Source organism: Diceros bicornis, chromosome 36 (assembly GCF_020826845.1).
Source record: "Diceros bicornis minor isolate mBicDic1 chromosome 36, mDicBic1.mat.cur, whole genome shotgun sequence".
In the NCBI taxonomy this organism is placed as follows: domain Eukaryota; kingdom Metazoa; phylum Chordata; class Mammalia; order Perissodactyla; family Rhinocerotidae; genus Diceros; species Diceros bicornis.
Genome location: NC_080775.1, coordinates 12,524,727 through 12,538,363, shown reverse-complemented (window position 1 = coordinate 12,538,363; position 13,637 = coordinate 12,524,727). Strand labels below are relative to the sequence as shown.

At 42.6% G+C, this 13,637-nt stretch overlaps 1 protein-coding gene across 3 annotated transcripts in view; it reads right to left on the bottom strand.

Annotated features, from left to right (window-relative positions):
* Positions 1-13,637, bottom strand: part of PROSER2 (proline and serine rich 2) — a 43,648-nt gene that overhangs the window by 12,973 nt on the left and 17,038 nt on the right. For all 3 annotated transcript variants that reach the window (XM_058532415.1, XM_058532414.1, XM_058532413.1), the window contains exon 2: positions 10,094-10,312. In XM_058532415.1, the coding sequence (XP_058388398.1) occupies positions 10,094-10,231 (138 nt within the window). In that variant the 5' untranslated portion in view covers positions 10,232-10,312. The remainder of the gene's footprint in view (positions 1-10,093; positions 10,313-13,637) is intronic.

Below are 13,637 nucleotides of genomic sequence, written 5' to 3'. Positions count from 1 at the left end.
TAAATACACAGTGTAAATAATGTTCCTGCTGTCTAGTTGACCATCTAATGAGGGCTTCAGACAATAAAATGGGCAATTACTTTAGAATGTGGAAATGGCTATGACAAGTTCACTCTGGAGTGTTACAGAAACATAGCATGGGTAACAATTCACACTTTTGGGGAAGAGGGTCTGATCTGGAAAAACTTTGGTGAGGAAATGATATATTATTCAAAAATCTGAAAGAAGTGAGTGAGAGTTAAATAAAAAGGGACAAAGGATGGTTAGATATGTATTTTGGAGAGATCATGTTGGCTATAGTGTGGGAAATATTGAATATGGGAAACAATTTAGACAAGAGTAAAAAGTCACTTAAACTAGAGTAGTGGTGATGGGAACAGAGAGAAAGAGATGGATCTGAGAGATATTTCAAAAGAAGAATCAACTCCTCATATAAAATTCTATTTTTTACTATAGTTGTTCATCGCCCATGCTTTTCACCTCTACTAGCCTTTACACTTAAAGGAAAAAGTCAAGTCTGATATATTTGTAAACTATCCATAGAGCTTAGAGGTTGTCTTGTATCCAGTAGGCAGTCACTGTAACCAAAATGTCAGTTGCCTCCTCACCATGTCTGCCTATTTTGGCCCTCTGACGACCAGAACCTGAAACTTTCATAAGAAACCCAGTGACACTACTCGTTTTGCAATTTTTCTGGATTTTATTGAAGATTGGTGGGATTATCTGGAGGATCACAATATGTGGCGTAGAGCATTTTCGTCTCGTCCTTTCTCTGTATACCTTATTCTTGCTAGAATCCCGTCCCCCCTCACTCAGCACACACCACTTCCTAACTCTACTGCTCCCCCAGGTTCACCCTAAGACATTTCCAGGTTCACCCTAAGACATTTCAAATTTTTGTTGTATCCATGCAGAGTAGTTTAGCTCAGTGATTCAACAAACAACCTTGCAAGTCTAAAATCATTCGGGCCCTTAGCATAACACAGATCCCTGTAGTTAATAATTATAACCATCACGGGTGTTAGGATGATGTGATAATGATAACAACCATAACCAAAATAAAGTCTTAACCACAACTATCTGTTGAATAAAAACTCTAGGAAAATAAATTAAGGCTCTCCATCCTCTTCCTCATACTGTGACTTTCCCAATTCATTGTTTCTATAGGGTTATTCACAAGTGTTTTAGATAATCTGCTTTAGTTAGGTTTAATAATTTCTCTTAGGTTGGATAGACAGTAGAATTAAATGGACAACTGGCCTGTAACAGACTTTCAGCTTAAGACACCGGCCAACTTCCCACATTACGTGAGGGACAAAAATACGAATGGAGTATATAAACCCCACACATCTAATCCAACCTCAAAGCAAGAAGTCTCAACATAAGATTCCATTTGGAAAATAAGCTTAGAAAGGGAAGCTCCTACACAACTGTTTTATGTTCTGTGACAACTTGTAGGACTCACAGGCTGAAAGACGCAACACAGATCAATGGGTCCAGCTCCCTCATGTGAAGATGTGAAAACTAGGTTCAGAGGCAACGAAATGACTTTCCAAGGGTCGTACAACTATTCTGTGGAGGGGCCAAGACAAGAACGCACTCGATGCGTGCTTTTGTTTTGTTCTACTCATTTCCCTTTCTCATCACACGCTGATCCAGGATCTGTGCTTGGACGCCTGCACAGGTCTTGTCCATCTTATCCAGGATGAACGTCCTCAAGCTCAGATTTTCCCTCAGTAAAATCCATTTTAGCCAGGCTGGTCAGCGATCAGAGTCTCAGGTCCTGGAAGACAGACTCCCGCATCCTCAACCTGTCCGAAGTCTCTCTCCAGGCTTAGAGGCTGGAGTATGCTCTGGGTAACTGGAAGGTACCACCAAGTGCCTTCTTTGTGATCAGCCTGGCCTTGAGCCCTGACCTAAGGGGCAGGGCCAGAATGCTGTGGCTCAGTCTGTTACCTAATTCCCCAATCATGAAGCTGCCCTCCAAATGAGCCTGGACTCTGCTTGCCCCTGGGAGCAGAAAGAAGGCAGAAACAGACAAAACCCTGGTGCCAGGGCAGGAGAGCAGGGCATTCAGGGCCAGAAAAGTGGCACACAGCCCTGGTCCAAGAGAGTTCCTGTCTACTCCTTCCGTTCCCAGGAGATGCCCACACTGGTTCTCCCAGACAGGGATGTTAAAGAGGAAGACATGGGCCTTGGGGAAAAGGTAGAGCATGAGACACAAGGCAGCAAGAACAGGCAAATCTATAGAGCCCGGAAGCACAGGAGTGGATGCCCAGGGCAGAGGGAGCTGGAGGAAACGGGCAGTGACTGCTGATGGGCACAGGGTTTCTTCTGGTGTGATGAACATGTTCTAAGTTTGATTGTAATGATGGCTGCACAACTCTGAATCTACTAAAAATCATTGAATGGCATACCTTAAATGGGTAAACTGTATGGTATGTGAATTACATCTCAATGAAATTGTTATATATTAAAACAAAACAAAACAAAACAAAACAAAGAAACGACAAGCAGTGGCCTAGTGGCCCAAGTGGAGGAGGGAAGAAAGCCGGAGCCCTCACAGTGATGGTCTTTGCTTGACTGGTGGTGCTTCTGGAAGTGGGATTTGCTAACTTAGTTCCTAAGGAACTAAGAAGATGGGAAATGAGGATAAACAGAAACAGCAGCTTTCTTGGGCAGGGGTGAACTGGAGATAACCTAACTCTGTGCCCAGTATTTGGAAGGTGGTAGTAGGCTGACAGCAGAAAAGTTTTGAAAAATGCCCTTTCTATAAATGGTGTTTTTAATGCACCAATTGGAGCTGTGAAGTAAAAGGAAGCTCTTTAAGTCTATGCATCTCCAGATGCTAAAAGAACTATCTAGAAAACCACACCTCACCCACTCTACTCCACCATGTTGACTTTAGGTAATATCTCCAAGTCTCACAGGGAAATACCATTTTGCTTCAAGAACACGAAAGTACATACATTTCTACCCTAATGTGTGTATTATGATTGTGAAGAAATAATTTCTAAGGTATTCAATCCAGAAAATTCAAAATGCTAAATCTACTGAAGTAATTGTAATGTACACTGTACAAGTCTCCCACGAGGAGGAGGACAAATCCTGGTCTTGCTGATGTCTATCCACTCCTGCACAAAGATGACAGAAACAACGTCCGTCTAGTCCCACTGGAGCTCCAAGAGGAACATCCAGATGAGCTGGATGACAACCTTTTACAATGAATGCCATGAACAGTTATGAAAGTCAACAATCCTAGATATGCCTACGGGAGTACAGATCTGGGGCAGGCGTTTTGTTCTGGGGGAAATGGTAGAAAAACCTTTGGTTGGTTGAACAAAAAAGTTGAGAAGGCTTAAAATACTCACACTAAAATAACCCCTACCTAAACAACGGCTGAATTAATTCAGTCTTAGGCTTTTTTCTTTTGTTTTTTTTTTCTTTTAAACAAAGAAATTTGGTTTAACTGCAGACTAAGACAATGGTGGCAACTCCTTGTGAGGGAGGAAAAAAGAACCAGCAGAACATATCTCTACTCTAGACAAAAAAAAAAAAAAAATCATAGAAAAGATTATGGGGCTGGCCCAGTGGTGTAGCGGTTGAGTTCGTGCATTCTGCCACTTCGGCGGCCCGGGGTTCGCCGGTTTGGATCCTGGGTGTGGACCTACTCACCGATCATCAAGCCATGCCGAGGCAGCGTACCACATAGAAGAACTAGAAGGTCCTACAACTAGGATACACAACTATGTACTGGTGCTTCGGGGAGAAAAAAAACAAATAGGAAGATTGGCAACAGATGTTAGCTCAGGGCCAATCTTCCTCAGGAAGAAAAAAAAAAGATTATGATGCCTAAAAAAATTTCTTGAGATGAGCTAATATCTCTTAACCACCAGTCTCCTAGGGAGGTAGCCTAGGGTATTGGTTTTGGCAGACTGTGATCTAATGTTCACATTTTCTTTTTATAGACACCAAAATGATCTCCCTGACACTTGAGTAAGGCTCTCTGGATTTAATATCCTAAATTGATGCGGGAACCCCCTGAAGATGAAACAGAATAGGGGCAGCGAGAAGAAAACAAAAATCGGCCTCCTCGTAGTTCCTTACATAGCTTTAAATGCCATGCTTACTTTGGCAACCTCATAAGAGAGACCATAACTGCACATGCGTTTCCCACAGTTTCAGTATAAGGGTTTAATTATGGTTATTTCTAACTAGTCACTGTTGTAATTTTTCACTATGGCGAATTTAAACCTGTACTTGTGGCAGGAAAGAGATACAAAGCAACCAGTGAGGGATGAGATATGTGTACAGTTTTGATTACAGATCTGGGGAATAAGGCTTCGAAGGATTACAGTGGGGCTGCCGTAAACCCCTTTGAACTGGCAACATGATGAAGAGATCTTGACTAAGATGGAAAGGCTTTAAGTGCATGACATCATACATGCTCCTAGACCCCTCATAAGCTGTGTCACATGTCCTAGAGCTTCTCATGGCTGTCTTGCCACAAAATTGTGAGTTCCTGAAAAGATTAAAACCACATTTTATTCCATCACCTATCAAGTCTTGGATGTAGTAGGCATTTCCGAAATGTTTACTGAAGTGAACTTTATACAAGCTATTTAGCTTTGTCTTAAAATAGCTGTTTTGACCAGGAAGTTTTTGGTTCTGTCCGGGTAGGGAGCAGGAACTGAAAGGAGGCTGGGAATACTACTGATCGGTGTGCGTCTCCTGTCCACTCCTCTGTGCTGTTTCCCCTCCTTGAAGACATGTAGCAACCAGTGGGCCAGATTTCCGGTCTACGACTTAGACTTCACTCTAACGCAGCCACGAAGAGGCTTTCACCACTGCCTTCTCATTCCATGACCAATGGGTGGGGCCCAACGACATCAAACGCTTTGGAGGAGGACGGGCTCATCAGGAACTGACAACTGCTCTCTGGTCACAGACTCATTCTGTGACTTCAGGGCCACGACATTTGCCAGCTGAGGGAGACGGAGGGTTTCAAGACAGTTCACTGAATATTAAATATCTGAAAACTCAGTACTGAATTTAGACCATTGTTTTTGCCCAAGTTAGAGATAAAAATGAATTGGAAGTATGTTTGGGGATTCGGGATGTTTCTAATCCACCCTCAGAGAAGCACATGTATTATTAAATTCCTTAAGAACAATGGGTATTAAGAGCTTCCCGCTCTTTTCAACTAGCCAACTCATACTCTTTTCTAGAGGGAGCTCCAGGATGCCTACCGTGCAGAGCAGACTTCAGGGCCACATTCAGAACAGGAACCTAAGAATACTGGCCACGGCACCCAGGGTCCTTTAGGAGATACGTGTTGGCGATACTAGCCTTAGAGGCTAAGAATAGAGGTGACCTTCCACCCAAAGCTTCCTTTGTCGATTTAAAGAGCTATCATTTATGAATGTCTCTAAATCCTTCTTGAACATTTTACTTTGAATCCACATCACCTCTCGAGGTAGTAAGTTCCAGAACCACACTACCAACTTTGTCAGGACATGCTGCCTTGGATTGTATTAAAGCTGTCCTTCTCAAATTTCAAAGGAAAAAACACATTCAGAAGATGTCGTCTTAGTCAAGTACTTCAGGATTTGGGCAATTCGTTCTCATTCTAGCCATACTTTTCATTAGAAAATGTTCAGGGGAAGAATTCCTTACAAGAAAAACAAAATACGTGTACAAACACAACTAGCCTTTTGAGTGACAGAGACTTTAAAGGCTTTGCCCTCTGAGAACAGCCTTGGTCGTAAAGGTGGCCATCTGGGTAGCCGTAACAATCCTATTTACGAGCTATTTTAATTTTTAACTTGCAGTGGCTCAGGAGAAAAGTTTCTAAAGAGCAAAGATCCAGGCAACCTGCAACTAGCGTTTAAAAACTTTAGGACACTCTCGTTTAACATCAAGTATTACTGTTTTATCTTCTTTTTAAAATAACCTTTGCTTAAAAGAAATACCTCTATAAATAGGAACTAGGTTATCTTTTTCTTAAAGAGCCCTCCAAGAGGTGCATTTAATACCATACAATTTGGAGGCCTAAAAAGATTACTGACTAATCTTTTGTGAGGTCAAGGATTAAAGGGCAGGGAGTGGAGAAACTCCTATGGTTGATTCTCACTCTGAAGAGACAGGTCATAAAAAGACCTGATGACTTGGGATAAAAACATATAGCTCCTCTCCAAATAGAGAGTCCCCGAAAGTAGAGTATGAGGGTAACAAATTTAAAAAAAGTCTACCAATTTTGTAACACTGTCAAGAGTTCACTGATTCAAGGGGACCCGGCTGCTAATATAGCGGTTTGTAAAAGCCACATGTTGCTCGGTTGTTTAGACAACTTTAGTTGCCGTTTAAAATTAAATGCCAGATTTTCTCCGTGTGCCAGTTCCATCGAAGGAAAACAGACAACCGTGAAATAATAACAGATGACAACTAACGTTGGCTCAATGGTTTTCCATAAGGAAAATGCTTAAAAACAGTCACAGGTCTAAGTAGAAGGTACTGGAATGTGTCCCCCATCAGACAGTGACAAATAGATATCTGGTGGTGTATGTGGCAGAATTACACAATCAAACACATATCATAAGAATGTAAATTAAATATAAGCTTCATAAAAGCTGAATCTGTAATGTTGTTCCCACTACTGTCCTCCACACAACGATGGATAGACAGCTGAATCAAACACATCACAGTATTACTTTCAGATTTTACCAGACAGAAAGGAAACGTAGAGGACAGGCATTCTTTAATTTAAATTCAAACTGATGCCCCACAGTAACACTAGCAGAATTAAGAAATTTGTGAGATACTGGGTGGAAGGAGTGTTTTCCTTTTACCGTCTCATCGTTAGTGGTCAAAGAAAAAAATTCAGAAGACTGCTGAGAAGAGACAGAGGTATAAAAGGGAAAGAATGGATCCAAATGAGATGATGGTGGCAGGATGGAGCGGAATTGTGCTCAGCCTGGAAGCTAAGAGGGCATGAGAAAAAGAGAAGCTGGTATTCGTAAGCACTGACTGGATGCTGGGCATTTCATCTTTACAACCCTTGAGAAAGAATTATTATCCCACTCACCTCCCTTTTTAACTAATGAAGAAAATAACTAATGAAGGAAGTGATTAAATAACTTTCCCTAGGTTACAAAAGGAGGGAAATTTGAATTTGAACCCAGGCATGTCTCCAATACCCTTGTGTTTACTACTATTTTGAGCTGATTTTCAGGATACTGACTGATGAGTAAAGAAGAAAGCAACTTTAAAAATGCATAAGGATCTTTTTTTGCATTTAAGAAAAATTATAAATATCTTGGAGATTGTCCTTCTGGTCCCTACTCAACTCCACTGTAAAACCTATGCAGGCCAATACTGAAGGCTCAAAAATCCTCCACCACAGGCAGCTAAGAAGCATAATGCATTCTTGCTTCACCCACCTTGACCTCCTGATATTTATAAATGTAAGAGATTTATAGTCTTTCCCATCCTTGAATCTAATGATATTTCTAACATCTTATATTACAAAAAAATACATCCATGCTAAAAAGTTTTATAAGAAGCCATTTCTCTTTGTGACTCTGGAGCTGAAACTCAATAGGCCTTCCTTCATACAAGAGCTGTTGTCTCTGAAGATGCATTCCTGTGTGTGACATCTTGAAAAAGAGTCACCATGCAGCACAGTCTCCAAATAGCCAGGTGACAGACCTTCCTATCCCATCTGCCTATAAGTACTTTCCACGACAAGTTGTATTTTACATGGCAGTATCTTGTAAATTCCCTGAATTTGTTTGATTCAGGGATTAACTTGCTTCTTCTAGTTAAGATATCTTGCAGGTACTCTGGCGGCTTCGATCCCTCCAAGGGGCTTCTTTTCATTTTCTCCTAAACCTTCATGGTAGTCAGTGTGATGGACCAGCCAGACCCCCCGCTGGGAATGAAGGACCTATTCTCCCACCTGTTGGGAATGCTGCTGGAAGATGGCCCTCAGCTGTCATCCTCTTTGGGGATTGTCTTGAGCTGAAAGAAACTGACTCTTCAAGGTCAGGCCTCCTTCCAGGGACGTCCTGCATCCAATGGCTGATCACTGAGTGGGTATAAGGCTCCACTCTCAACCCAGTGTGGGACAACTTCAGGGCTGTCCCAGCTCCAGAGTTTCCTCAGGAGCAGCTAAGGCCTTCGTTGGATCTACGTCACAGCTCTACTTCTCTCTCCGCCCAATCCTGCTTCCTCTTGCTTCCAGATGTGGATCCCAGGAACACTCCTAATGAGGCTCCTTCACTCTAACCTCCTGACCTCCATCTCAGAGTCTGCTGCCTGGGGAAGCAAATCTGCAACAACCTGTTCTGTCATAATGGGTCCCAATCCTAGAACGTCAGCTCACTGCTGTGTCCTTAACTTCTAGAACAGTGCTTCAATATATGAGCAAATGGATAAATCACACACATAAACGAGTATAGGGCACTCAATTAACCACCCCTCCACGGACAAGTCTGTAGAGACCAATCAAGTCCTATTTGTCTTGGGAGCATATAAGCCTGAGCTACCACAGAGGATTTGGTAAAAGCGGGCATTAACTGGTTAGTATGGACCCTCTATGACCAGAATGGAGATACAAAGTAGCAAGTTTCCTTCCCCAAATTCAAAGCACTTGTCATACTTGGGATCATGGTCTGTCCCAGGAGGAGACGGAGAAGGTCTTATTTCAGTTCTCTATCAATAGAGGCCATGGTGCAAAGGACGTTAAGAGATTTGCCTCAAGTTGAACAAGAAAACAAATGTGAAAGGCAAGAAGAGAATTCAAATACACTGACTCCTAATGCACTACACCCTCATCTGATGAATACCTCAATTTTAGTCCATCACCACATGCACAAGGTCGTCTTTTAGACTGTACCGGTTAGCCAGATCAAGTTTAGAAATACTCCTCTATATCAGAGCAGCACTGCTTCCTAACAATGCCTTGGAGAATACACTCCACTAAGTTACTGGAGTATTAATCTATACATCTTTTCTACATATTCTTTTAACATGTCTTTTAATGTTTTTTTAATTAAAAAATTAGTCCCAAATTCTCCATTCTTAAGGATTTGTAGGTTCTCCGATATTCAGAGAGTAATCTGAAATATATTTTTCTTTTGGTGACTCAATCAAATACTATTTATTACATACTACCATGGTGGTTTAAAAAAAGAAAATATGCAAGTACTAGGAGTCTATAAAATTCTTTCATTACTATTAACTGCCCTCTATACCATATATATCTTTCTCATATTCAGTGTAATTGGGGTTAATTTTAGGGCTCAGTGTATCTGAAGGAAATTCGTGCTCCCATTAGCAGTTGGACTAAGATGAACAATAGATCATATTAGGGAGGCCCAAAGTTAATTCTCTCCTGTCCTTCCCTCTGTGAATAGAAAGGTCTCAATCCTGAAAGATGGGTATCCTGAAATGCAAAGAAGGCAAAAAGGTCATCTTTTAACTCTAGACTCTTCTAGAGTTAGTGTAGAGAGTCTACACTCTTTTAACTAAAGACTCTTTTTGTAAAAGTTCGAAAACCTTGTTGATGCTATGGAAGGGTCTGGATTCTGAGAGAAAGGGATACAAAAGCATTTATATTTGTAAAGGAGTTAAAAATCTGTGCTAAAGTGAATTTGTTTTTACCCTGGAAGGAAGAGGTGTACTAGGGTTCTCTTTTCGCCACACCTTCACCGACACTTGTTATCTCTTGTTTTTTTGTAATAGCCACTGTAACAGGTATGAGGTGATATTTCATTATGATTTTGATTTAAACTGACAGGCAGCAGTGTCCCTGCCTGGGTCTGTTACCTTTGGGCTTGGTCCTCTCTGCGTCTGAGCAGCCAAGTTATTGGCTACAGTGAGAGACTCGCTTCACTGCTGAGGGTAATGCTCTGTTATTTGTGCAAAATTTAAGGTGATTAAAAATGAAATGCCACTTCACAAAGCAAGTATTCCAAAACAGCAAGCTAGTCAACCCAAAAGGATTTTATAAGATATTCCTTAAAGGGGAGGGAGTTGGGGCAAAATCAGCCAATGGAAACACACACAAGCATCAAAGAAAACCATCACTCACCAAAGTGAAACTTCTGGAGCGCGAACTGCTACTTCGGCTCTCCAAACTGCCCCCTCTGCTCAGGTCGCTGAGCCCGCAGCTGGGTGACAAGTCAGAGTCCATCTCCGAAGAGTCTGCTTTCTGGTGGTGTATCGGCATCCCCACAGAGACCTCGGCTGCCGGCGTGATCACAGGAAGTGGGGAAGGGGCCAGGCTCCCATTCCAAAGTCGTGGATTACTCTAGAGAAATCAAGCACAGAGTGACAAGTGAGACCAGGCTGTAAATGCCTTATCTCCCCAAAACGAAAGGCTGAGCATGAGTCAGAGTCATCTAGATTCACAGCCCTGACCACTAAGACCAAGATAATTAGGACCCCTAAGTCAACTGTTTGGTGATGCTCATTTCTATTTCTCTTTTATATCCTTCTCCATTATGAAGACGTAAGAATTACTTCTGAGGAAAGATGGATGTACTAAAAATTACTTTGGTGCTGGAAATTTGGTAGAATAATGTTTTGGCACTTTCCTTTGCACTTAGAGTCTGTATTCACACTGAGACTCAGGCTTTCCCTGCACTGTTTATTAATCCCAGTCTTTTCTGCCTCAGACACCACAAAATTATGGTTCCTTTTGCAGCTTCATTACATTTCAGAGTTGAGGTGAAGTGACAAGAGCTAATAAATTACTAATGGAGGTTTGGTTGACGTCTCCAAGATTCTAGACTCTTTGGAAGCTGGGATGCTACTGCAATTTCTACATAAAATACTAGGGCACCATAAGTCAATACTATGTGGAAGTTCATGTTTTTACTTCAGGAACAAAGACGATGAAATTGTCCCCTTATAAGCCCCTTAGTTTCATACAGTCCTCTGACTCTTTTATTAGGAAATTCAGCTCAGTCCCAGAACAACAGACAATTGAGTTTAACAAAACCTTCTAGAAGACCAAAGAAGACTAACAGGGAATAAGGGCATAAGCCTCCTGTTGATTACATAAGACCTGCTATTATGGCAAGTGAAGGATAGATGCTCACATCCTTCCTAAACTGAAAATGTGGCCAGGTAGCTTTATGAGCCCCTTTAAGAATACTGAGGGGCACATGAGCTAAAATAACCATAGTTATTTTAGGGTATCTGTGTGTATACAATGCCCCCATTTGGGGTGTGTATATTAATTTTTAATAGAAATATGATCATTTGTGGAAAAAGCCCAACCAGTAAACCACTGTTCCAAGGAAAGAGGGGGATGTGGGGCTATAAGTTTTCCCCCTACACAAGAATGAGATGAAAGATGGGGCAGTGAAATACTGACTCTCCCCTACACAGTGCAGGGACCCCGTGGGCCTGCCCCGTCGGCGGGAAAGGATTTGGAATTCTGCTACAGGTCTGCGCAGTCAGAGCAGCACTGAGGCCCCGACAGTGTGGTCGGAGGGCAGTAATTTACCCTACCGTTCGAGAGTACACCTTTTTCTTGTGCTTCTATAATTTTAAAAGCTACTCTGACCTGTAAAACTATAGTACTTAGACTTTTACAAATTATCATCTTGAAAGAATATGAGAAAGCTAATCAGAATTGTCCAGAAAGCAGAAGTTGCAGGGGAGAAAGTGAAAACCTTGGTTCAATATCCTTCACAGGATCTAGCTGTCAGTCTTTGATCTCTTAAGGAATTGAGAACTAGGGGCTCCTTAGTGCTGGTTCCCTAGGAACTAAAAAATATAGAAGTCCACGGGAGGCCCACTGCGGCGGGAGCAAAGTTTTCTGAAGAGGAAGGGCAAGGAAGCAGCCTTCTTCTCTGGTCTGCCCTGGAAAGGGAATACAATGAAATAAAGAGCATGAGACCAGGAGAGGCAGGTTTGACAGTAGTGACCACAGCTATGAGTCCAGGGAGGTAGCCCCACCCCACCAGATGAAGACACTGACATCTACCAAGGAAGTAGAAGCGGCACTAAGAAGTCACCACAAGCCTAATGCTACAGGAGCAGGAACAGGCGCTCATTTTCTGTTTATTCTCTTACATTTCCTGTGTTTATTTCTCATTATTCACTAGCAACAGCCTTTTCTGGTAAAGTCTAGCTTACCAGTTGAGTAAAGAGAACAAGGAGAAGGTCACAACTGATGTACAGTCTTAGTAAATCCACATCTGCCGGGATGGCTGGTCAGGACAGCAGCTCTCCGGGTTGAAGATCCTGGTGGATCTGGTGGGGCTGTGGTAGTCAGGCAAGTGAACCCCCTGAACTGAGTACACTGGAGAAGCACTCCAGTAGAGAGGAAGGAAGCTCCTCTTCTTCATCTTCCCCTGTACATTCCAGAAAGACCTAGAATGACCTAGATGGTATGCATAAAGCCCTCCTTCCACCATTGCCTCACTCCATCTAAGTTCCAGATCACCACAGTCAGGTCAACAGAGCAGCCCAAGTAACTAGGTCTTTCCATCATTCGCCAAACCCCAAAGCTGAATTATGCTCGTCAAAGACCCATCCACAGGCACAGTGGCTTTCAGCTTCGTCACACCAACACAGCTTTGGAGACATCTTTGACTCCTCCCTCTTCCCACCACTCACAATCAACCAGCTGCCAGCCCTGCTGATCTTCCTGCGCAACGTCAGTTGTGTCCACTTCCATTCTAGTCTCACTCCCCAGTTCAGGACCATTTTACCCCCTGCCCACATTACTGCAGCAGCCACCTAACTCTTCCATTCTCCTCTGGACTTCTGCTGTATTCTTCTGCTGGATTAATCCTGAAACACCACTTTGACGCCACCACTCTCCTAAAGGCAATCAACTTTAACCCACTCTCCAGAGGCTTCAGAATCAAAGTTTCATCCTATCAACCAACACTTGCTTCAATTTGAGCCCCCTCCTTTCTAGCCTAAGCATATTCTTTTCATGTTTACTGTTCTCCTACTTCACACTGAGCAGATTCTAGGTATTAGGGAAAGACAGAGGAGTAAGAGTAATCTCTTTCACAGAGGAACTTGATCTAGGCACCAGATCTCAACCCACCCATGAATCAGAAACTCTCTAGGACTCAGACCCAGACCTACTGAATACATCTCTGCGGGTAAAGCCTGAGCATGTGTATTTTTTCACAAGTTCCACAAGTAGGGGCCAGCCTGGTGGTGTAGTGGTTAAGTTTGATGCACTCCACGTCGGCGGCCCGGGTTCGGTTCTCAGGCGCAGACCTACACCACTCGTCAGCCATGCTGTGGCTGTGACCCACATACAAAACGGAGGAAGATTGGCACAGATATTAGCTCAGGGCTAATCTTCCTCAAGCAAAAAAAAAAAATTAAAAAAAAAAAAAAAGTTGCACTTCTGCCATGTAGCACCAACTCTAATGGAAAATGGATTTGTAGACTGTGTTCCATGCTGTTTCAGGAAAGATGGGAGCACAGAGGAAGGTGGGCCAATGTGCCTGGGAGGGTTCAGAGACTTCACGGAAAAGCTACAGCTAAGCCAAGCCCTAAGAGATGTTTAAGATTTAAGGAGACTGCTGGTTAAACTGTGATGGGCATTCCCAGTGGAGAAAAAGAATAAGCGAAGATAGGGAAGCACACGGCCTGTC